Below are 26,204 nucleotides of genomic sequence, written 5' to 3'. Positions count from 1 at the left end.
TCCCTTTTGGTTGGGGTGGTTAAGAGGTAGATTTTGTTATAATACTTTGACAAGTGTTAAACATTTTGGTTTTTTTTTTCGGCTACCAGTTGAATTAGTTGTGGATCATTTTGATTCTGTTGATATTTTGTCAGCTGTTTTAGGGATGGTCTAGAATAGCATTTGTTTTAGGCTTCATTTAGCCCTGTTCCTAAAGGTGTGTTCTGAATACATTATATATAGTCATTGAGGTCTTGGCACTCTGGCTAAAGGGAACATGTTTGACTTCTGGCTCTCTGTGAGCTCTGGGACTTGTTCGTATTGCAGCTCTTCTGTAATGGTTCTTTCCTTGGAAGCTGTTCCTTTTCAGCCTTGTGAGGTTTTATACCACAACTGTACAGTTTGGTATTCAGGCAAAAACTCAAGGGTACCCTTATGCAGATTTCTGGAGCTTTTTCTCTGCACAGCTCGCTCCTACTGTGTACTCTGTTCTACAAATTCTAGCGTCCTTTATCACCCTTAACGGATGATTGAGCGTATGAATGCAATATGGAAATATAAAATATATTTATTTTATTTTTGACTGTGTCGGGTCTTAGTTGTGGTACATGGGATCTTCATTGCAGCATATGCGTGATCCTTTGCTGAGGTGGGGCTCCTTGCTGTGGTGCTCAGGCTTCTCTAGTTGTGGTGCATGTGCTCTCTAGTTGTGGCCTGCGTGCTCAGTAGTTGCGGTGCACGGGCTTAGTTGCCCTGAGGCATGTGAGATCTTAGTTCCCCAACCAGGGATCGAAACGCGTGTCCCCTGCATTGGGAGGCAGATTGTTGACGCGTGTCCCCTGCATTGGGAGGCAGATTGTTGACCACTGAACCACCAGGGAAGTCCCTCTAAAGTTTTTTTTTTAAGTTAAACATAACTTAAACATAACTACTACTACTTAAACATAACTATTTGCCTAATAAAATCTAAAAATAATTATTCTCTCTTTTTCTATGAACAATAAAATCAACCTTAGTCCTGATAACCCTTTCTCATCAGGTTTTTGTCATCTCTTATTTGTTCTGCCTACTTTCCCCCTTCCCTTCATGAATGATGCTGTTTTGGCTGCTTGACTTGGTGTGTTATATTGGCAAATTTCTCATATTAAATTATACTTGCATTCTCATTATATTTATTGGTATTCTTTTCATCCATAGTTTTTTGGATATGTTAGGATTTTGCTTCGGTTATTTCCTTTTAATTTTTTTCTGTGGGATGAGGATGACTTTTTTTTTTTTTTGCGGTACGCGGGCCTCTCACTGTTGTGGCCTCTCCCGTTGCGGAGCACAGGCTCCGGACGCGCAGGCTCAGCGGCCATGGCTCACGGGCCCAGCCGCTCCGCGGCATGTGAGAACTTCCCAGACCGGGGCACAAACCCGTGTCCCCTGCATCGGCAGGCGGACTCTCAACCACTGCGCCACCAGGGAAGCCCGAGGATGACTTTTTGACAGTGTGTAGTATTGCACTTATTAAACTATTTGGACTTTGATTGCTTTAACTTAAAAAAAATTTTATATCTCCTTTATTGGTTTTGATGGATTAATATCCTTTTAAAGATAAGATTTAGGGCTTCCCTGGTGGCGCAGTGGTTAAGAATCCACCTACCAATGCAGGGGACACGGGTTCAAGCCCTGGTCCGGGAAGATCCCACATGCCGCGGAGCAACTAAGCCCGTGCGCCACAACTACTGAGCCTGTGCTGTAGAGCCTGCGAGCCACAACTACTGAAGCCCGCGTGACTAGAGCCTGTGTCCCACAACGAGAGAAGCCACCGCAGTGAGAAGCCCACACATCACAATGAAGAGTAGCCTCTGCTCCCCACAACTAGAGAAAGCCTGCGCGCAGCAACGAAGACCCAACGCAGCCCAAAATAAATAAATACATAAAATTAAAAAAAAAGATTTAAATAGGTTTCCTGTTATTTAAAAGTGTTTTTTGCTTTACCTTTTCATATTATTTTTCTCTATTTTTTATTGTTTTCAACTCTTTAAGTATTTTTCAAATAAATACTGTGTTCGTTTGTACTTTTTCTTTTCAAGTAATGAAATAATTTAAAGCTCTGATATTATCTGAATACTGCTTTGTCAATTTCTAAGTTTTTAAAAATATGTAATGTCTTTATTTTTTCTTTCTTATTTTATGTGTTTAAAAACTGTTTTTGACTGACTTCTATCCTTTATGAGACCTCAGAAACTTTAAAGGTCTTTGCAGTTAATTGCATTGGGTAAGAGAATTGTACTTTACCATGATTCTTTTTTTTAAAAACATCTTTATCGAAGTATAATTGCTTTACAATGTTGTGTTAGTTTCTGCTGTATAACAAAGTGAATCAGCTATATGTATACATATCTTCCCATATCCCCTCCCTCCCTATCCCACCCCTATAGGTGGTCACAAAGCACCGAACTGATCTTACCATGACTCTTATGTTTATTTTACTTTACTGAAGTGTTTATAAATTAAAATCCATCACACTTGTAAGGCAAGTGTGATTAGATCATGCTTAATAGTTAGATTTTTTGTTTTTTGGTGGGGGTGGTTTGCAGGAGTGTGCCTCACTTTCTCCTTAAGGGGTAGGTGTCTTAAAAATGCAGACGTCTGGGCATCACTCCTCAATTTCATTAGATCTAGAAGTGTAACCTGGTGTGTGAACTTTGAACCCACTAGGTAGTTAAAAACCACTACTGTAGGGCTTCCCTGGTGGCGCAGTGGTTGAGAGTCTGCCTGCCGATGCAATGGACACGCGTTCATGTCCTGGTCCGGGAAGATCCCACGTGCTGCGGAGCGGCTGGGTCCGTGGGCCATGGCCACTGAGCCTGCGCGTCCGGAGCCTGTGCTCCGCAACGGGAGAGGCCACAGCAGTGAGAGGCCCGCGTACCGCAAAAAGAAACGCCAAAAAACAAAAAAGCAAAACCACTACTGTAGACAGAGGGAGTGATCTCAAGGTCTGGTAAAAGAGGGGAAAACCTAGCCTGGAGAATACTTACAGAAGTGAGTTATGATGACACAAACATATTAATATGGGCCTGTCCCCACATTTAGGTATAAGGAAGGGCTGAATATGTGGGAAAAATGACTGTAAAGTGTGATACTTACTATTTGATATGGTAAAGTAAAGGAAAAATTGCCTAAATTATTTTGTGTACCTTCAACTTGTGCTTTATTTTGAGTATAATTCTAAGATTTAATGTGTAACATTTAATTATATGTTTATTTCTTTGTCCATAGGCCTCGAAGTAGAGGAAAAAGTACAGTGGAAGATGAGGACAGCATGGATGGGCTGGAGACAACAGAAACAGAAAATACTGTGGAAACAGGTTTCAGAACTTAATTTAAAAATTTACAGAATAATTTATATAGTTAGCCGTCGTCTATACACCGAGTTCTAAAACTTCCACGTGCTAGAGTAGTTTAATAAGTAATGACAAAGTGATAAAACTGAGTTTCTCCCTTTTTTTCCCCTAAAGCTCTGATTTAGTAGAAATTGCTTAATCTCTGTAGAGAAATATTTTATTAAAGCAAAATTAAAACTGGAATAAACAGTAATTCCAGGCCATTCATATCATATCTCATGGGAGATGTCTGGCTTATGAACCATCTAGTGTTTGTTCATTGTGTTAGTATATATGTGAGGAAAAAATATGTTCCATTAGCAAATGATACTGTGAAATGCTGCGTGAGAGCAGAGCAAATACTTCCTAGTCTACGGGACTTTTAGGTGCCTTAAATAAGCTAATGTGTGTTTTGCATCTGCAAAAGGAAAATAGAATAGGTTGCCCAAAGTAGTTTCCAAAGTTTACACCAAGTTAGTGATTTAATGAGGTGTCAATGGGACTAGGTTTCATATTGTGTTCACAGGATATCTACGCGCGATGGTCTGTCATTGTCAGTATTTTTACAGTTGTTGTTTAGACATAGTTGATAGGCTTTTTCTCTGATGTTGAATGTCACCACCTTGATGCTTACAGAATGTCATACAGTTTTTAGAGAAAATTAGAAATTGCTGTATCTTTTATAATATAATTTTCCATGAAATACTTTTGGTTGTCAAATGTGTTGCTATTATATCCATGTAATTCTTGGAAAAGCCTTCAAACGTTCTGCAGTTCTCATTCCTTTTTCCCATAGAGTCTAGTTAAGAAGAGTGACAGGAGAGAAGCTTGTAAGTTCAGAATTCTACATTTTACCCTTTGGTGTACATTCATTACCACATTATTTATTTATTTTTATAAATTTATTTATTTATTTATTTTTGGCTGTGTTGGGTCTTTGTTGCTGCATGCAGGCTTTCTCTAGTTTCGGTGAGCAGGGGCTACTGTTCATTGCGGTGCGCGGGCTTCTCATCGCGGTGGCTTCTCTTGCTGCCGAGCCTGGACTCTAGATGTGCGGGTTTCAGTAGTTGTGGCATGCAGCCTTCAGTAGTTGTGGCTCGTGGACTCTAGAGTGCAGGCTCAGTCGTTGTGGCGCACGGGCTTAGTTGCTCCGCCGCATGTGGGATCTTCCCACACCAGGGCTCGAACTGGGGTCCCCTGCACTGGCAGGCAGATTCTTAACCACTGTGCCACCAGGGAAGCCCCTCATTACCACATTACTTTAAACTTGGGTTTATATAAGTTCTCCACTAGTTATTTTTCATAGCTTTTCCCCTTAATTTAAATTTTTTCTGTACTTTGTACCGTTACTTTCTTGTGAAAAGTTTTTTGTAATTTTAAGTGACATTTGCGGTGTAACGATTACTTGCAAGTCCCTTTAAGCCAGTGCTCTAAGACTGTCCACAGGTCCCTTTTGGTTGCACTTACCAGAAGTCTCCTTGAGTACTCTGTCTTGTTCTCTGAAGATTTAGCACGTCCCTTTCCATTTTCCTCTCCTTCTCCCATTGTCAATTTTAATAATCTATTCAACACCCAGACCTTGTAGCTCCTTGATTTCCTCAAAATCCTCTTCTCCAGCCCACCTCAGTCACTCATTCTTATGGGCAAACTTTAGCCTTTATCACTGTATCACTTACTAGGACACTTGCTGTTTCACTTCCAAAGTCTCAGTTTCAACTGTCCTTACTATGCCTCTTCTTTCACTAGCTCACTTTTTCCTAATATCCGCACCACAGAAATTCTTCAGACACACTGAATTCTCCAGCTCAGTGATCTTACTGATGGGGTCTGTCAGCCTCCTTTTCTAGTTCAGATTTCGTTATCCAGTATTGTAGCTGTTCCGTTATGCACCCTAAACTCCTTTGCCATCCTCCCACTATTTTGCTTTCATAGGAAAACTCAGACTGCATTTTAGCAGTGAAAAGGGCTGGAGAAAACCATAAACTTGCTGACTGGTGGCATTTTAAATTTATGACCTCAAATCTCAAGTGGGTCGTGATTGCTGTCCTTCACTCATTATAGTCTACTTAGAATTCCCACTCCCATTATCAGGGATAATTCTTTCACCACCTTTTCTTCTCCCTTCAAACTTCTGACACCTCATTTTTCAGTTGATGATCTTGCTTATTTCAATGAAAAAATAAATAGAGGCAATCAGGAAAGAAATTCCACATTCATCCGCAATCAGATCTTCTTTCTTGCTTGTGTCTCTGTCCATCTATTTTATTATACCTTCCTAACTTAAAGTGGGATGAAAAGTCTCTGGGGTCATCTGCAGCCAACTCTTCTACCTGCGTCCTGGATTCTGTCCCGTTTGCGCCTTCGGTTTTCCTTGGTTTCTGGTATCAAGAATTTTCTCTCTCAGTGAAATCATTTCCATTAGTATTAGCATTTGTTGCAGTATCACCCTTCTTAAACATAAGTAACTTCTCGTGGTCAGCTACCCCTTTTAGCTACCATATTGCACCTTTGCTCATCTTTATAGCAAAAGCCCTTGAAAGAATTGTCTATACTTATGGTTGTTACTTATTTTTGACCATGTTTTCATGAACCTACTCCCGTCAGGCTTTCTTCCTCCTGCTCTCCCAGAGCTGGTTTTGATTTCATATTTTGCCAAAACCACTGTTCAGTCTCTGTCCTCCTGAGGTATTCAGTGTCATTTTCACACGGCTAACCATTTTCAGGAGGAAAACCTTTTGTTTTAATTTGGCTTTTTCCGGACGCCACATTCTCTTGCTTTTTCCTATCTCACTGATCTCTTTTGCTCGTCTCACAGATTAGGTGGTCTCATTTAGTTCAGTTGCTTTAAATATTATCTATGTGCTGGTAACTCTAAAAATTATATTACCAGCACTTTTCTTGCTTTGAACACAACCAGTGTCTTCAGCTTACTTCTTAACATCTCCTCTTCGATGTCTTAAGAGGGTCTCAAACTTAATGTGTCTTCTGTGGAACTGTTTACTATTGTCCCAAAACCTTCTGTTCGTCCAGTGTTCCCACCTCAGTAAATGACATCGTGGATTGTTCAGCCTCGAAATAAGGAGCCTGTTGGAAAATGCTCTGGGCTTTACCTTGATAATCCTGCCTGATTTCAGTCACCTCTCATCTCCTCCTCTGCTGTCGCTCCAGAACTAGTCACCACCACTGCCTGTGTGGACTGCTGCAGGAGCTTCCCAACTGGTCTTGCTGCTTTTACTCTCACTCCATTCTAGTTTTGTTCTTCATGTAGTACTGGAGTGAGCTTTTAATTAAAACCCAAAGTAAGAGTGTTTTATTTCCCTTCTGTAAACTATTCAAGGCCTCCAGGGATACTTAAAAGAAAACCTAAAGTCCATATATGATCTTCAAGCTCTACTGACCTTGGCTACCTGTCCAGCCACATCTCCTGTCTTCCCCTTGCTCTCTGGGCTCCAGCCATATTCCTTTTTCAGGCACTTGAACTTTTTGTCTTCTTTGCTTGGAACGCCTTTCTCCCAGATACTCATGGAACTTTTTGCTGTACGTCAGTCAAATTTCTACCCAGTGCTGTCTTGTTGGAGAGGCCTTTCCTGACCAGCCTGTCGAAAAGCAGCACTTGTCGTGCTCTGTCCTCTTCTCCTGCTTTACTTCTCCTCCTAGTATTTAACAGATATGACATTATAATTCATATTTGTTTGTGTGCCTTTCATACTAAAACATAAACTTCATGAGGTCAGGGATTTGTCTTGTTCATTGATTTATTCCCAGTGCCCAGAATACTTCCAGGCATATGATAGGCATTGATGCTGTGTGTGTGTATATATATTTATATTTATATTTATCCTGTCCTTCCGTATGAAAGTTAAATAAAGCCAATTGTGTTAGTCTCTGCTCTGTCTTTGTGCTTGGAAAGACCTTTGTCCAGTTCCTTTAGTGAACACATAGGGCAAGGAGAATAGTAAAGAAAAGGATAAAGAACAATTGTTAAAATTACCAACCTGCAATCAAAGAGAAGAGTTTCGTAAATTTCTAATCAATTTAAAAGCACATTCCAGTTGACTGCAAGACTTTGACATCTCTGCACGTCTCCAGGCCCAGGATTTATTGGAAGGTTTCTTACTCTGTGAATTGTGTGCCTTGACACATTTCTTTAACGATTTGTAGTAATTTAAGAGTATTAATTAAAATGAGTACTCTTTTAAGGTGTGTGTGTGTGGGGTGAGGGTAAGTGACGGGAATGAGTATCCTACAAGTGGTCATTGGGAAAGTAGCAAGAATTCTCACAAGTTTTTATGGTAAGAAAAATCCTCTCTTTTGGAGGTGGTGCGACTGTTGCCAGTTCTGTGTCCATTTTTCTTTATGAATAAAATCAACTTGAATGAAGTGCTAGTTACTTGAGGAGAGAAATTCCACTTTTCTTTGAGAGTCATTATATAATCAGGGCTTTGCAAACTTGTTTTAGTTAATTATAATTGGTTAATTATGATTTAGCTAATTATAATTAAACCTTTTTTTTTTTAAACTGCTGAAGTTGTCATTGTGTGGCTAGTGGGAGTCCCTTTTTGTCTGGCTTCTTAATCCTTTTTAATATCTCAAAGTGTTTCAAAGCTATTGCTCGTTGGCAAGAATATTTTTCAGGCCCATCTTTAATACTCTGCCTCAGGATATGAAATCGCCTACTCTGTAAGACTACTAGTTCTTTTTAGTGGATAATAGTATGAGAGATCAAAGTCTAGGCTGTAGGGATGCATATCATATTGTTTCTGTTGAGAATTAGTTATGTTAGTCCATTCTAGTGATATACTAGTAATTATATAGATGTGAGGCTGTATATACATGCTTAGAAATATCAGTTCACATTCATACTTTCAGGTAACCACTAGCATAATTTTTTAAATAGACTTTAGTTTTTTGTTTTTTTTTTGCGGTACGCGGGCCTCTCACTGTTGTGGTTGCGGAGCACAGGCTCTGGACGCACAGGCTCAGCAGCCATGGCTCATGGGCCCAGCCGCTCCGCGGCATGTGGGATCTTCCCGGACCAGGGCACGAACCCGTGTCCCCTGCATCGGCAGGCATACTCTCAACCACTGCGCCACCAGGGAAGCCCTAGACTTTAGTTTTTAGAACAGTTACAGGTTCACAGCAAAATTGAGTGGAAGGCACAGATATTCTCCATTTACCTCCTGCCCCTACACACGCATAGCCTCCTGTTTATCAGCACTCCCACCAGCATTGGTGCATCTGTTATGATTGATGAAACTACAGTGACACAGTATTTTCACCATAAGTCCATAGTTTACATTAGGGTTCACTCTTGGTGGTATACATTCTGTAGGTTTGGGAAGAATGTATAATGACATGTATCAATCAATATAGTATCATACAGATACTTTCACTGCCCTGAAAATCTTCTGTGCTATGCCTATTCATCCTTTCCTCCCCTCTAAGCCCTGGCAACCATTGTTCTTTTTTCTGTCTCCATAGTTTTGTCTTTTCCAAAATGTAATATAATTGGAATCATACCATATGTAGCCTCTCATTTCACTTAGTAATATACATTTACGGTTCTTTTCATGGCTTGAAAACTCATTTCTTTTTATTGCTGAAAAATATTCTGTTGTATGTATGTACAGCAGTTTATCTGTTCACCTACTAAAGGACACCATGGTTGCTTCTAGGTTTTTGCAATTATGGATAAAGCTGCTATAAACATTTGTGTGCAGAGTTTTGTGTGGACATAAGTTTTCAGCTCCTTTGGGTAAATACCAAGGAGCATGATTGCTGGGTCATATGGTGAGAGTATGTTTAGTTTTGTGAGAAACTGGCCAAACCATTTTCCAAAGTACCATTTTGCATTCCCACCAACAATGAATAAGAGTTCCCGTTGCTTCACAGCCTCACCAGCATTTGGAGTTGTCAGTGTTCTGGATTTTGGCCATTCTGATAGGTGTTTAATAGTATCTCATTGTTTTAGTTTACACTTCCCTGATAACATATGATGAGGGATACCTTTTTATACGCTTATTTTCCATCTGTATATCTTCTTCCACTATTCTGTTAAATTCTTTGACTCATTTTTTAATCAGGTTGTTCATTTTCTTATTTTTGAGTTTTAAAAGTTCTTCATATAATCTGGATAAGAGTCCTTTACCAGATACATCTTTTGCAAATATTTTCTTCTAGTCTGTGGCTTGTCTTTATGTATCTCTTGGCAATGTTTTCTGCAGAGCAGAACTTTTAAATTTTAATGAAGTCTATCTAGTGTATCAATTATTTCTCTCATGTATCATGCTTTTGGTGTTGTATCTAAAAAGCCATTGCCAAACCCAAGGTCATCTAGATTTTCTCCTGTGTTATCTTCTAGTAGTTTTATAGTTTTACATTTCACATTCTGTGATCCATTTTTTTTTTTTTTTTTTTTTTTTTTTTGCGGTACGTGGGCCTCTCACTGTTGTGGCCTCTCCCATTGCAGAGCATGGGCTCCAGACGTGCAGGCTCAGCGGCCATGGCTCACGGGCCCAGCTGCTCCGCGGCATGTGGGATCTTCCCGGACCGGGGCATGAACCCCTGTCCCCTGCATCGGCAGGCGGACTCTCAACCACTGCGCCACCAGGGAAGCCCCTGTGATCCATTTTGAGTTAATTTTTGTGAAGAGTGTAAGGTTTGTGTCTAGATTCTTTTTTTGTGTGTGCTTGGATGTCCATTTGTTCCAGCACCATCTGTTGACAAAGCTGTTTCCTAAAGTGGAAGCTTAGTTTATTGAGTTTAGATGATTCTTTCTTTTTTTTAAAAAAATTATTTATTTATTTTTGGCTGTGTTGGATCTTCATTGCTGTGCGCGAGCTTTCTCTAGTTGCGGTGAGTGGGAGCTGCTCTTCATTGTGGTGCACAGGCTTCTCATTGCAGTGGCTTCTCTTGTTGTGGAGCATGGGCTCTAGGCACGTGGGCTTCAGTAGTTGCGGCATGCAGGCTCAGTAGTTGTGGCTCACAGGCTCTAGAGCACAGGCTCAGTAGTTGTGGCACACAGGCTTAGTTGCTCTGCGGCATGTGGGATCTTCCCGGACCAGGGTTCGAACCCGTGTCCCCTGCATTGGCAGGCGTATTCTTAGCCACTGCGCCACCAGGGAAGCCCCCCTTGTTTGTTATATATGCATTCAATGCTATGAATTTCCCTTATTCCCATTGTGGTCTGAGAGCAGACATTGTATGATTTTTATTATTTTAAATTTGTCTCAAGGCACAGAAACAAATTTATTTGGTCTGTTGGTAAATGTTCCATCTGACCTGGAGAAGAATGTGTATTCTGCTACTGTTGGATGAAGTAGTCTAAAGATGTCCATTATATCCAGTTGATTGACGGTGGTGTTGAGTTCAACTATGTCATTACAGATTTTCTGTCTGCTGGATCTGTTTTTGATAGGTGGCTATTAACATCCCCATATATAATAGTGGATTTATATATTTGTCCTTGTAGTTCTATCAGTTTTTGCCTCATGTATTTTGACACTCTGTTGTTAGGTGCATATGTATGTGTTAAGGACTTTTATGTGTTGTTGGAGAATTGACCCTTTTATTATTATGTAGTGTTTCTCTTTATCCCTGAGAACTTAACTTGTTATGATGTCTGCTGTGTCTGAAAGCTTCTGCTTTTTTTTTTTATCTGAACAAATTTTCAGTATTCAAGTATTACAGTATTATTAACTATAGTCATCATGTTGGTACATTAGATCTCCAGACATATTCATTCTATAAAACTGCAAGTTTGTACCCTTTGACCAACAGCTCCTCATTTTCCCCACCCTGTAGTAACTACTGTTCTTCTCTCTGGCCAACTTTACATTTTTTATTAGAATTTTGACTTAGTTTTTCTAGGCTATAGACTTTTCAAAGTCCCACCGGAGGGAACTTTCCCCAGATTGTGCCTGGTACATCAGTTCCATTCTTAAGAGTCTAGAGTCGGTGAGCATTTGTTTGAATCCTTCCTTCCATATTTTATTTTATTTTTTTATTATTATTATTTTTTGTGTGGTACGCTGGCTTCTCACTGTTGTGGCCTCTCCCGTTGCAGAGCACAGGCTCCAGACGCGCAGGCTCAGCGGCCACGGCTCACAGGCCCAGCCGCTCCGCGGTATGTGTGATCTTCCTGGACCGGGGCGCGAACCCGTGTCCCCTGCATCGGCAGGCGGACTCCCAACCACTGCGCCACTAGGGAAGCCCCTTCCTTCCATATTTTAATTAACACAAGGTTAAATGACACCTTCAGACTGTATTGTTAACAGTTTTATCCAGCAGTCATAGTTCATACTGGACTTCAGTCTTGCCCAGGGTACCTCATTTCTCACAAAGGAAGAACACAGTCAAACTGGGTGCATGCTCGTGTCTTGGCTTTCACTCTGTATAGACCACTCTCTCAATTATCCAGGTCTTTTTTAAAGAATTGCCTCAACTCTTCGCTTTGTGAATACCCACCCTCAACTCCCTTTTCAGAAGTTCTGCCTTGATCATTAGACTTCACTAAGCCTATTTCTCTAGAGTTTTTGCATAGCCCGAAGTGTCTGTACCTTACTTCTATGTGGAGACATTTTTAACTGATACTGTGTTTTACCTGAAAGTCTAGACATGATATTTAATCCTTCTTTATTTCTGAATGAGTTTAGCAGATCTGGAGGCAAAACTTCTCACTAAAAGCCCTGAGAAGGGGAGCTATTATAAATGATACATTAAAAAAAAAAACCCAAAAAACACCTGTCTTCCAGTTGTATATAACTAATATATAAAAATATGATTTATATCAATATTTGTATGTTTGCTTAAACTTATTTGTATCATATCAGTTGTAGAAACTTTTGTGTATGTCGTTTCCAACTTATGGAATAAATGTTTAATTGGTTTTTATTAATTACTTAAACCAAAAAAAAAGGTGTTTAAGGCTGGATTTTGTTTTAACATGATTCCTAGTGTTTTCCCTAGGTTTCGATATTATTTTTATTATCCTTATTTTCTAAATGTATTTTAATTGTAGTTTTGGTCTCCTCTTCGACTTCTGAGCTGTTTAAGAGAGTTTAAAAAGTTTCCAATTGTTTGTGTGGATTTTCTCCTTGATTTTTGTTATTCATTTCTAATTTTATTATATTTCATTGGTTTTGTATACTTTCTACATTTTGGAATTTGAGGTTTCTTGACGTATTCATCAGCTTTGGAAAATTCTCAGCTATTATATATTCAACTATTGCTTTTGTATCATTCTTTGTTTCTTCTAACTAAATGTTCATTAGACTGTTTCACGGTGTTTGTTATCATTTATCCTCTCTTTTAAATTTTTTTAATACTTTTGTTCCTCTGTCCTTTGTTCTAAACAGATCATTCTAGATAGATCTTACAGTTTTCTTATCCCCTTTTAACCATGTAGTCGCTTGTTAAACATAACAATTGAGTCCATTTATTATGTTTTAAAAGTTCTGGGCTTCCCTGGTGGCGCAGTGGTTGAGAGTCTGCCTGCCGATGCAGGGGACGTGGGTTCGTGCCCCGGTCCGGGAAGATCCCACATGCCGCGGGGCGGCTGGGCCCGTGAGCCATGGCCGCTGGGCCTGTGCGTCCGGAGCCTGTGCTCCACAACGGGAGAGGCCACAGCACTGAGAGGTCTGCATACCGCAAAAAAGAAAAAAAAGTTCTTTATTCAAGTTTGCAACTTTTTGTAGTTCTTAGTTCCCTCCTGAAAATTTTAATGCTCTGATTTTATTACCTTTAACATGGTAAATACAGTTGGTTTAAAATTTTTGTTTGGTTATTGCAGTATCTGGAGTTGTTTCGTTTCAGTTGTTTCTGCTCATTCTTGCTCATGTCATCCTGTCTCCTCATGTAACTGATTATGTATGCTTGTGTGCTGGACAGTTTATTTGTAGAAATAGATTGATGATGTTTTTCCCCTAAAAGGTAGTTTTTCTTTGATTTTTTTTACTGGTACCTAGGGGCACTAGTATTTTAGGAGCACCTCAGTTCAGTTTCATGTCTCTATTTTCTGTTCCAAGCATGTAACTCAAAGCTGTGCAGCACTCCTTGCAGAGATTGATTTCTGGTTCATTTTTCCTGTTGATGTCCACAACTTAGGGGTTCCTGCCATCTTGAGTTCCCATTCCCTGGATGGTTGTAGACTTCTAGGACTATCGATGAGTCTGTTGAAAGTCACAGTGCGTGCTCTTGGTTGCCTTTTCCTGAGCAGCCGACACCCCCATGGGAAATGCAGCCCTGAATATCAGGCTCACCTTCCTTTAATAATCCTTTACAACCTTGTTAGTTTTTTGATGCTTTTAGGACATTTTTACTTTCAAAAATATTTTACTCAGTTTTCTTGTCTTCAGTGGGAGGGTTGTTTCAAATTACCTAGTCTGCTGTTAGAGAAGTAGATGTTCTCTGGAGTTTTCTCTGCATTCTTTTTTTTTTTGAATGGATTAGTTATCCATTTTATACATATTAGTGTATACATGTCAATCCCAATCTCCAATTCATCCCCCCCATCCCCACTTGGTGTCCATAGGTTTGTTCTGTACATCTGTGTCTCAGTTTCCTCCCTGCAGACTGGTTCATCTGTACCATTTTTCTAGGTTCGACATATATGGGTTAACATACGATACTTGTTTTTCTCTTTCTGACTTACTTCACTCTGTATGACAGTCTCTGGATCCATCCATGTCTCTACAGATGACCCAATTTCGTTCCTTTTTATGGGTGAGTAATATTCCATTGTAGATATGTACCACATCTTCTTTATCCATTTGTCTGTTGATAGGCATTTAGGTTGCTTCCATGACCTGGCTATTGTAAATAGTGCTGCAAAGAACATTGGGGTGCATGTGACTTTTTGAATTATGTTTTTCTCTGGGTATATGCCCAGTAGTGGGATTGCTGAGTCATATGGTAGTTCTATTTTTAGTTTTTTAAGGACCCTCTATACTGTTCTCCATAGTGGCTGTATCAATTTACATTCTCACCAATAGTGCAAGAGGGTTCCCTTTCCTCCACACCCTCACCAGCATTTGTAGTTTGTAGATTTTCTGATGATGCCCATTCTAACTGGTGTGAGGTGATACCTCATTGTAGTTTTGATTTGCGTTTCTGTGATGATTAGTGATGCTGAGCAGCTTTTCATGTGCTTCTTGGCCATGTGTATGTCTTCTTTGGAGAAATGTCTATTTAGGTCTTCTGCCCATTTTTGGATTGGGTTATTTGTTTTCTTAATATTGAGCTGCATGAGCTGTTTATATATTTTGGAGATTAATCCTTTGTCTGTTGATTCGTTTGCAAATATTTTCTCCCATTCTGAGGGTTGTCTTTTCATCTTCTTCTTCTTTTTTTTTTTTTTGTGGTATGTGGACCTCTCACTGTTGTGGCCTCTCCCGCTGCAGAGCACAGGCTCTGGACGCTCAGGCTCACCGGCCATGGCTCACGGACCCAGCCACTCTGTGGCATGTGGGATCTTCCTGGACCGGGGCACGAACCCGTGTCCCCTGCATCGTCAGGCGGACTCTCAACCACTGCACCACCAGGGAAGCCCTGTCTTTTCATCTTGTTTGTAGTTTGCTTTGCCAAAGCTTTTAAGTTTCAGTAGGTCCCATTTGTTTATATTTGTTTTTATTTCCATTACTCTAGGAGTTGGATCAAAAAAGATCTTGCTGTGATTTATGTCAAAGAGTGTTCTTCCTATGTTTTCCTCTAAGAGTTTTATAGTGTCCGGTCTTACATTTAGGTCTCTAATCCATTTTGAGTTTATTTTTGTGTATGGTGTTAGGGAGTGTTCTAATTTCATTCCTTTACATGTAGCTGTCCAGTTTTCCCAGCACCACTTATTGAAGAGACTGTCTTTTCTCCATTGTATATACTTACCTCCTTTGTCGTAGATTAGTTGACCATAGGTGCGTGGGTTTATCTCTGGGCTTTCTATCCTGTTCCATTGATCTGTATCGCTGTTTTAGTGCCAGTACCATATTGTCTTGATTACTGTAGCTTTGTAGTATAGTCTGAAGTCAGGCAGTCTGATTCCTCCAGCTCCGTTTTTTCCGCTCAAGACTGCTTTGGCTATTCGGGGTCTTTTGTGTCTCCACACAAATTTTAAGATTTTTTTGTTCTACTTCTGTAAAAAATGCCATTGGTAATTTGATAGGGATTGCACTGAATCTGTAGATTGCTTTGGGTAGTATAATCATTTTCACAATATTGATTCTTCCAATCCAAGAACACAGTATATCTCTTGATCTATTGGTGTCATCTTTAATTTCTTTCATCAGTGTCTTATAGTTTTCTGCATCTGGGTCTTTTGTCTCCCTCTGTAGGTTTATTCCTAGGTGTTTTATTCTTTTTGTTGCAATGGTAAATGGAAGTGTTTCCTTGATTTCTCTTTCAGATTTTTCATCATTAGTGTATAGGAATGCAAGAGATTTCTGTGCATTAATTTTGAATCCTGCACCTTTACCAAATTCATTGATTAGCTCTGTTAGTTTTCTGGTGGCATCTTTAGGATTCTCTATGTATAGTATCATGTCATCTGCAAATAGAGACAGTTTTACCTCTTCATTTCCTAATTGTATTCCTTTTATTTCTTTTTCTTCTCTGGTTGCTGTGGCTAGGACTTCCAAAACTATGTTGAATAATAGTGGTGAGAGTGGACATCTTTGTCTTTTTCCTGATCTTAGATGAAATGCTTTCAGTTTTTCACCATTGAGAATGATGTTTGCTGTGGGTTTGTTGTATATGGCCTTTATTATGTTGAGGTAGGTTCCCTCTATGCCCCCTTTCTGGAGAGTTTTTATCATAAATGGGTGTTGAATTTTGTCAAAAGCTTTTTCTGCATCTGCTGAGATGATCATATGGTTTTTATTCTTCAGTCTGTTAATATGGGTTATCACATTGATTGATTTGCATATATTGAAGAAACCTTGCATCCCTGAGATAAATCCCACTTTATCATGGTGTATGAGCCTATTAATGTGTTGCTGGATTCTGTTTGCTAGTATTTTGTTGAGGATTTTTGCATCTATATTCATCAGTGATATTGGTCTGTAATTTTCTTTTTTTGGAGTATCTTTGTCTGGTTTTGGTATCAGGGTAATGCTGGGCTCATAGAATGAGTTTGGGAGTGTTCCTTCCTCTGCAATTTTTTGGAAGAGTTTGAGAAGGATGGGTATTAGCTCTTCTCTAAATGTTTGATAGAATTCACCTGTGAAGCCATCTGGTCCTGGACTTCTGCTTGTTTGAAGATTTTTAATCACAGTTTCCATTTCATTTTTTGTGATTGGTCTGTTCATATTTTCTATTTCTTCCTGGTTCAGTCTTGGAAGGTTATACCTTTCTAAGAATTTGTCCATTTCTTCCAGGTTGTCCATTTTATTGACATAGAGTTGCTTGTAGTAGTCTCTTAGGATGCTTTGTATTTCTGTGGTTTCTGTTGTAACTTCTTTGTCATTTCTAATTTTATTGATTTGAGTCCTCTCCTTCTTTTTCTTGATGAGTCTGGCTAATGGTTTATCAATTTTGTTTATCTTCTCAAAGAACCAGCTTTTAGTTTTTTTGATCTTTGCTATTGTTTTCTTTGTTTCTATTTCATTTATTTCTGCTCTGACCTTTATGATTTCTTTCCTTCTACTATGGGTTTTGTTTGTTCTTCTTTCTCTAGTTCCTTTAGGTGTAAGTTTAGATTGTTTATTTGAGAGTTTTTTTGTTTCTTGAGGTCGGCTTGTAGTGCTGTAAACTTCCCTCTTGGAACTGCTTTTGCTTCATCCCATAGGTTTTGGATCGTCATGTTTTCATTGTCGTTTGTCTCTAGGTATTTTTCAATTTCCTCTTTGATTTCTTTTTTTTTTTTTGCAGTACGCAGGCCTCTCACCATTGTGGCCTCTCCCGTTGCGGAGCACAGGCTCCAGATGCGCAGGCTCACCGGCCATGGCTCATGGGCCCAGCCGCTCTGCGGCACTTGGGATCTTCCCGGACCGGGGCACGAACCCGTGTCCTCTGCATTGGCAGGCAGACTCTCAACCATTGCGCCACCGGGGAAGCCCCTCTTTGATTTCTTCAGTGATCTCTTGGTTATTTTGTAACGTATTGTTTAGCCTCCATGTGTTTCTGTTTTTTACGTTTTTTCCCCTGTAATTGATTTCTAATCTCATAGCGTTGTGGTCAGAAAAGATGCTTGATATGATTTCAGTTTTCTTAAATTTACTGAGGCTTGATTTGTGACCCAAGATGTGGTCTGTCCTGGAGAATGTTCTTTGTGCACTTGAGAGGAAAGTGTAATCTGCTGTTTTTGGATGGAATGTCCTATAAATATTAATTAAATGTATCTGGTCTGTTGTGTCATTTAAAGCTTCTGTTTCCATAGTAATTTTCTGTTTAGATGATCTGTCCATTGGTGTAAGTGAGGTGTTAAAAGTCCCTCACTATTATTGTGTTATTGTTGATTGCCTTTTTTATAGCTGTTAGCAGTTTCCTTATGTATTGAGATGCTCCTATGTTGGGAGCATATATATTTATAATTGTTGTATCTTCTTCTTGGATTGATCCCTTGATCATTATGTAGTATCCTTTCTTGTCTCTTGTAACCTTCTGTATTTTAAAGTCTATTTTATCTGATATGAGTATTGCTACTCCAGCTTTCTTTTGATTTCCATTTGCATGGAATATCTTTTTCCATCCCCTCACTTTCAGTCTGTATGTGTCCCTAGGTCTGAAGTCGGTTGCTTGTAGATAGCATATATATGGGTCTTGTTCTTGTATCCATTCAGTGAGCCTGTGTCTTTTGGTTGGAGCGTTTAATCCATTCACATTTACGGTAATTGTCAATAATTATTACATATCAATATGTATGCTTCTATTACCATTTTCTTAAATGTTTTGGGTTTGTTTTAGTAGGTCCTTTTCTTCTCTTGTGTTTCCCACTTAGAAAAGTTCCTTTAGCATTTGTTGCAGAGCTGGTTTGGTGGTGCTGAATTCTTTTGCTTGTCTGTAGAGCTTTTGATTTCTCCATCACATCTGAATGAGATCCTTTCTGGGTAGAGTATCTTGGTTGTAGGTTCTTCCCTTTCATCACTTTAAATATGTCATGCCACTCTGTTCTGGCTTGTAGTATTTTCTGCTGAAAAATCAGCTGTTAACCTTATGGGAGTTCCCTTGTATATTATTTGTTGTTTCTCCCTTTCTGCTTTCAGTAATTTTTCTTTTTCTTTAATTTTTGCCAGTTTGATTCCTATGGGTCTTGGCGTGTTTCTCCTTGGGTTTATCCTGTATGGGACTCTCTGTGCTTCCTGGACTTGGGTGGCTATTTCCTTTCCCATGTTAGGGAAGTTTTCAACTGTAATCTCTTCAAATATTTTCTCAAGTCCTTTTTTTTCTCTCTTCTCCTTCTGGGACCCGTATAATGCGAATGTTGCTACGTTTAATGTTGTCCCAGAAGTCTCTTAGGCTGTCTTCAATTCTTTTTTCTTTATTCTGTTCTGCAGCCATGAATTCCACAATTCTGTCTTCCAGGTTGCTTATCCGTTCTTCTGCCTCAGTTATTCTGCTATTGATTCCTTCTAGTGTATTTTTCATTTCAGTTATTATATTGTTCATCTCTGTTATTTAATTCTTCTAGGTCTTCGTTAAACATTTCTTGCATCTTCTCGATCTTTGCCTCCATTCGTTTTCCGAGGTCCTGGATCATCTTTACTATCATTATTATTCTGAATTCTTTTTTTGGAAGGTTGCCTGTCTTCACTAAATTTAGTTGTTTTTCTGGGGCTTTATCTTGTTCCTTCATCTGGTACATAGCCCTCTGCCTTTTCATCTTGTCTATCTTTCTTTGAATGTGGTTTTTCTTCCACAGGCTGCAGGATTCTTTTCTCTGCATTCTAATATGTTCTAGTTTATGTAAATTTTGGGCGACACTTGAATAGAATGTATAGTCTGTTTTGTTTCCTTGGGTCGTATATGAAAGTTGATATCCATTTATTAGAGTCTACCAGCCAGGATATTGTTATTAAAAGTAAAATAACTCAGGGCTTCCCTGGTGACACAGTGGTTAAGAATCTGCCAGCCAGTGCAGGGGACACAGGTTCAAGCCCTTGTCTGGGAAGATCCCACATGCCGTGGAGCAACTAAACCCGTGCGCTGCAACTACTGAGCCTGCACTCTAGAGTCTGCAAGGCACAACTACTGAGCCTGCAAGCCACAACTGCTGAAGCCCACATTCCTAGAGCCCCTGCTGTGCAACAGAGGAAGCCACTGCAGTGAGAAGCCCACACACCACAACATAGTGTAGCCCCCACTCGCTTCAACTAGAGAAGGCCTGCACGCAGCAACCAAGACCCAACACAGCCAAAAGTAAAAAAAGTAAAAATTTAAAAAAAAGTAAAAGAATTCGAATTTGAAGAAAGAATGAAATCTGTGGGTCATGTACTGTCATGTTCAGAGATCAGATGGGTTTGAGTTGGCTTAAGTCAGCCTCACTATTGTCACAGAATTCCTGGTTCATTGTATCTCTGCCTTTTTTTAAGTCAGCTGCATCCTGTGGCTGGCTCCCCTTGATGGAAGATGGTTGCCTGCAAACTTGGGTACCACGTGATTTCTTGTCCATATCCCTGGAGAGGGAGCGTGACTCTGTATCAACTAAACAGAATTGTTGGACCAGTTTTTATCATATGTCAGTTGCTGACCCAGTCTGTTTCAAAAGTAACCCAATCTCTGGTATCCAAGTACCATAGTCAGAGGTCACACCTAGAGTTAGGGATAGGAGCGGCATGATGGCTTCAGTGGCAGAGAGGCATGAAGTGGTGCCAAGGGGGCACTGTGCAGGTCATGGTTATAGATTCTGTTTGGAGGTCCTCCACTTGCTTCTTAACGTTTTATCTGCTTCCTTTGTTAAGGGCTGGGGCAGCTTATTTTTTCTTCTGCTTTGATTGAGCTGCATTGATGTGTAGAATCCATCCTTCGTTTCAAGAATGGTTCTTTCCGTAGAATCTTTGAATATTTTTTTCCATTCAGTCTATTTTCCTTGTTAAGTAGTAGTAATTATGCATATTTGTTGTATGTGTTATTCTTTTTCTTTGACTAATCTTCTTTCATCATCTTCACTGTTTTAGATTCTTCTGTTTTCTCCAGTGCATCCACCACATCCCAACATTGTCTTCAGAGTTATTGTTGCTTCATGTGATCCTCTTGTTTTCAGTTCTGCAATTATGTTGATTTCTTCAATTTCTTTGCTCCAGCTCACACTCAACGTAGTAGTGATTAGTGGTAGTTGAGGTTCTGGAGCCACACTGCTTGTGTTTGAATCCAAACTCCTCTCTGCTTATTGTGTTTTTGAGCAAAGTTCCTTGACCTCTTACCTTGCCTCCTCATCTGTAAAATGGAGATGATGATAGTAGCTGTGTTTTGGGGATACCCCGCCATGGGTCCCTTGCACCTGACACATCTTGTGTATGCCAGCAATGGAAGGCCTTGACCACTCCTTACCTGGGCCTTTTTTTCTCAGGGTTGTGTTTGCAGTGAGCAACCTTGAAGAATGAGGTCGTGTCTCCCTCTGGGACAAAGAGCAGGTTGTCTAATGCTTTAACTATAAAAGCAGTGGTTTCCCACACACTTTGTTCCTTGTAATACAGTTCACTGAGAGTGCAGGAGTCCATTTGGGCCCATGGTTTTGCCCCCGTGACACTTGGGGGCCAGAAGGGAACTGACAACAGTATCCTCATGCTTCTGCTGCTTGCTGTGCAGTGAGTAATGCAGTCCTTTTGTCTTTGATCCAGGAGTCTTGTGTCTTCTGCCAGCATCCATGAAACAGTAGCAGACTAACTCATTAGCTTGTGTAAAGTCCTAGGCCAGGCAGCCGTCTTCATAAGGTTGTTGTGAAGTTTAAATGAGTTAGTGCGTTTAACCACCTACAACATTGTCTAGGACATAGTAAGCACTTACTAAATGTTAGCCATGAAGATGTCCCTTTAATATCTCTTTAAATATTATTTGCATTGGATTTTTAGGCCTAAATAAAGATAAGGCTCAGAAGAAGATTAACATTGCTATAAATATCCATTATTATATGGTGAAGATGTATATTGTAATTTGTTGGGTTTATTTAGTTTCTTTTATTAGTTGTGAAAAATGAGTATCCATTAAAAACACATTTTTAAGAAGTCATATAGAAAAACTAAAGGAAATATTTTTAACTAAATAAAATATCCAGAGAGCAGTTGAATTTTGACAATTAGTATCCTAATTAATGTCACTGTGGTTTTGAGGTCTTGATAAGTATTGGAGTCTTTTTCTTAATTCTTTTGTGCTTACATTAAAAAATCATATTAAAAGTATAATAGTAATGTATATTTGTGAAAATTTATGAAACTATGGGTAAGTATAAAGAGAATAAGTTAGCTGTAAAAGTGTTAGCTTCTAGGGAACCACTGTTTGACATTTTTGTGTAATTTATTTATAGTTGCTTACATTTTAAAGTCTTTACATGCCCTCTGAAAGTGGTGACTATCCTGATATTAATGAGTGTCAAGTAGTTTAATGAATAAAGATAGAATAAGTAAAATATTTGCTATTCATCATGTGCTAATTCTTTAGCTTTATAGCACAGTTTGGATGTAGTAGATACATTAGATTCAGTGAGCCACACACCACTGGAAAACGTAACTGTCGGGATGCAGACTTTTTTTTGAGCACCACTGTTCAAAAGAAGGAAAGGACATGATTACACAATTTCTTAGATATGCGTTCTTTTGTAGTCTTAGTACTATAAAGGAATCAAGGAAAGTATTGCCAGTTCTGGGGAGGTAAAGGAAGGTAGGAGAGAGAAAAATAATTTTTATTCTACTTAGTAGTTGACTAAATCATAGAAGCATGCGTATGGTTTGGATAACTAGTAGAAAAATGGATGTTCGTGTTGACTAATGTAATTACCAAATATTAGCCCATTTAAAAATTTATATTTTTCTGTGCTTTTTCTAATTTATGTGTTTCTGTATAATAAGATTTATCTGCTTGCTTTGTATTACACAATGTTTAATTAATCAATTAATTAAACAATTACTGAACATCATCCAGGTTGTGTGATAGGCTCTGGTTTGTAAAACAGATAAAGTAGCTGCTTTCATAGAGTATATAGTCTAGTGGGGTGCTGTTTTTCGTGTCACTGACCCCTATGGCAGACTCTTTTCCAAATAATGTTTTAAAACTAATAAAATTGCAAAGATAAATAGTTATACTGAAATATTACCAAAATAGAAAAAAGCCAAATTTGTAATTTCATAATGTGTTCTTTATTTACTCTTAAATCATAAAATCTAATTTATAATTATGGTAATTTTGAAGTAGTGATGAGGGTAAGTGATATTTTGGGGATATCTGCAAGCATTGAATGTGATAAATTATCTGCTTTCTGTTGGTGACAGAGACATGAGTATGGCTGTACAACTCTGCTTGTGCATATATTCATGATGAAATGGGTTTATTTTAAAATTCTAAATCTCAGAGGTCAGTAAAAATAAAGATGTAATTTCTCCCTCCAGCATGCTAGAACCCCTGATTAAATACAGTCTAAAAATTAAAAGATAGGATGCTTTGCTTTTATTTTATTTTATTTTTTAAAATTGAAGTATAGTTGATTTACAGTGTTGTATTAGTTTCTGGTGTACAACAAAGTGATTCAGATATATAGATATATATATATATATCTTTTTCATATTCTTTTCCTTTATGGTTTATTACAGGATATTGAATATAGTTCCCTGTGCTATACAATAGAACCTTGTTGTTTATCCATCCTATGTATAATAGTTTGCATCTGCTAATCCCAAACTCCTAATCTATCCCCCCTGCTGAACCATAAGTCTCTTCTCTATGTCTGTGAATCTGTTTCAGTTTCATAGATAAGTTCATTTGTGTCATATTTTAGATTCCACATATAAGTGATATCATATGTTATTTGTCTTTCACTTTCTGACTTACTTCGCTTAATATGATAATCTCTAGGTATATCTACGTAGCTGTAAATGACATTATTTCATTCTTTTTTATGGCCGAGTAATATTCCATTGTATGTATGTATATACCACATCTTCTTCATCCAATCATTATTTAGTTTGTTTCCCTGTCTTGGCTGTTGTAAATAGTGCTGCTGTGAACATAGGGGTGTATGTCTTTTCAAATTATAGTTTTGGCTGGATATATGCCCAGGAGTGGGATTGCTAGATCATATGGTAGCCAAGTTTTTTGAGGAACCTCCATACTATTTTCCATAGTGACTGCACCAATTTACATTCCTACCAACAATGTTCCCTTTTCTCCACACCCTCTTCAGCATTTGTTATTTGTAGACTTTCTGATGATGGCCATTCTGACTGCCGTGAGGTGGTACCTCATTGTAGTTTTGATTTGCATTTCTCTAATAACTAGCAATGTTGAGTAAAAAGATAGGGTGCATTGAAGGGATGCACTGTGTATTGGTAAGGAGGCCATAATTGGACTCTAGAATATTTTTGACATCTTATAGTCTATTACGCTGTCATGTTGGTGAGTTTGCTGAATATATTTGTAGGATACATACAGCTCTTTCAAAGAATTATTTAACCTTTGGGGGGAAATTTCATATTGACCAAGATCAAAATATTTTATTTCTATGAACTTTGCTGTGAAGTAAATGTTCTTACTACTTTATAATTTTATTCAGTAGTGCTTAAGAAGTAAAGAGAAAAACTATATTTTCAACTTTCATCTCATTCTTCATATTCAACAAATGATTCCTCAGTAACATGGTCCTAGTAAAATATTAACATTTTGGTTTAACATGAATTTATTCATAAAACTTATGAGCTATGATCAGATCAGATATTGTGCCAGGCAGTGTGTAGTAGTGGAAAGAGCACCCTTGGGCTTCGGAGTTACACAAATCTGATTGTGTATCCCAGCTTTGCTTCCTGTTAGCTATGTGACCTCAAGCTTGTTTAACTTTCAGACTTAGTTTCCTTATCTTTTTTTAAAAATAAATTTATCTATCTATATATCTATGTATCTATGGCTGTGTTGGGTCTTTGTTGCTGCGTGCGCTTTCTCTAGTTGCAGTGAGTGGGGCTACTCTTCGTTGTGGTGCACGGCCTTCTCATTGCGGTGGCTTCTCTTGTTGCGGACACGGGCTCTAGGCTTGCAGGCTTCCGTAGTTGTGGCACGTGGGCTCAGTAGTTGTGGCCCGCAGTCTCTAGAGCGCAGGCTCAGTAGTTGTGGCACTTGGGCTTAGTTGTTCCGCGGCATGTGGGATCTTCCCGGACCAGGGAACGAACCCATGCCCCCCTGCATTGGCAGGCAGATTCTTAACCACGGCACCACCAGGGAAGTCCAGATATTCCTCTGTTTTTTTTTTCTTCGTTGATCTTTACAACTTATTGGTTTTTTAAACTTCTTTTTTTCTTACATCTTTATTGGAGTATAATTGCTTTACAATGTTGTGTTAGTTTCTGCTGTATAACAAAGTGAATCAGCTATACATATAGATATATCCTCATATCCCCTCCCTCTTGCGTCTCCCTCCCACCCTCCCTATCCCACCCCTCTAGGTGGTCACAAAGCACCGAGCTGATCTCCCTGTGCTATGCGGCTGCTTCCCACTAGCTATCTGTTTTACATTTAGTAGTGCAGATATGTCAGTGCCACTCTCTCACTTCATCCCAGCTTACCCTTCCCCATCCCTGTGTCCTCAAGTCCATTCTCTACATCTGCATCTTTATTCCTGTCCTGCCCCTAGGTTCTTCAGAACCAATTTGTTTTTAATTCCATATATATGTGTTAGCATATGGTATTTGTTTTTCTCTTTCTGACTTCAGTCTGTATGACAGACTCTAGGTCCATCCACCTCACTACGACTAACTCAATTTCATTTCTTTTTATGGCTGAGTAATATTCCATTGTATATATGTGCCACATATTCTTTATCCATTTGGAATATAATTGCTTTACAGTGTTGTGTTAGTTTCAGATATTACTCTTTTTTAAAAGAGAAGAATTAAGTGAGAGAACTATTAGGCACACTTACACTTGTCCTTTTAGTTTCAGCTGGGCTTCTGATACTTTTCTGAAGCCTTTCTAAATTATATTTTCCACCTCTTCCCTTAACTCCCATGATACCTTGTACCTCCATCTTGACAGTGATTGTGTCCTGTTGCCATCATTTGCTGTTTCCTGAATAGATCCATTAAGCATAGGGATCCTGACTCTTTTTTTTCCCCATTAAAGAGATGTTTTCTCATATGTACCCTGATAAACACAATAAAATAGACTGTATTTTTGTACTGCCATTGGACTAGAATGTGTGGTACATAGTAGTTACTCAAAATTTTGTTTGGTAAAAAAATCATTCTAAAGCAATGATTTATTGAATCCCTAGCAAACAGCCAGGAGGTGCTAAATAAATGTTCTGTTTATTCCTGTTACTTCCCACAATACAGTTTAATAATGTGTGATCTGGTGGGTGATATCCAACTAGATGGAAAGTAAATACATAGTTATAGTATGTGAACGTAGGTAATCAGAGTAGCAGCTACATACCTACACTTACTGTATACTTAGGGCATTAGGCTAAGTGCCCAATGTATTATCTTTTTTGATCCTTAGAGACAGTTTTATAGTAGCTGGCATTAGCTATCTGTTAAATGATTAGCAAACTGAAATTGAGATGAGGTTAATTAAGCAAGTTGTGAAGGTCACATTGCTAGCAAATGACTGAGATATGATGCAAATTCTGGACCATTTGACTCCAAGCCTTTGATTTTAACTAAAGCAGCAAAACAGCCTTTGCTATTAATTTTAAACTTTTTTGTATCATAGAACCAACTATTTAGGATTAAT

The 26,204-nt window shown here is 38.8% G+C and overlaps 1 protein-coding gene across 1 annotated transcript in view; it reads left to right on the top strand.

Moving 5' to 3' along the window:
- Nucleotides 1-26,204, top strand: part of KMT2C (lysine methyltransferase 2C) — a 291,349-nt gene that overhangs the window by 73,612 nt on the left and 191,533 nt on the right. The window contains exon 2 of the mRNA XM_065883694.1: nt 3,247-3,335. Within this exon, the coding sequence (XP_065739766.1) occupies nt 3,247-3,335 (89 nt within the window). The remainder of the gene's footprint in view (nt 1-3,246; nt 3,336-26,204) is intronic.

This window comes from Phocoena phocoena, chromosome 9 (assembly GCF_963924675.1).
Source record: "Phocoena phocoena chromosome 9, mPhoPho1.1, whole genome shotgun sequence".
In the NCBI taxonomy this organism is placed as follows: domain Eukaryota; kingdom Metazoa; phylum Chordata; class Mammalia; order Artiodactyla; family Phocoenidae; genus Phocoena; species Phocoena phocoena.
The sequence above is the reverse complement of the archived record's forward strand: the minus strand, read 5'-3'. Positions and strand labels throughout refer to the sequence as shown.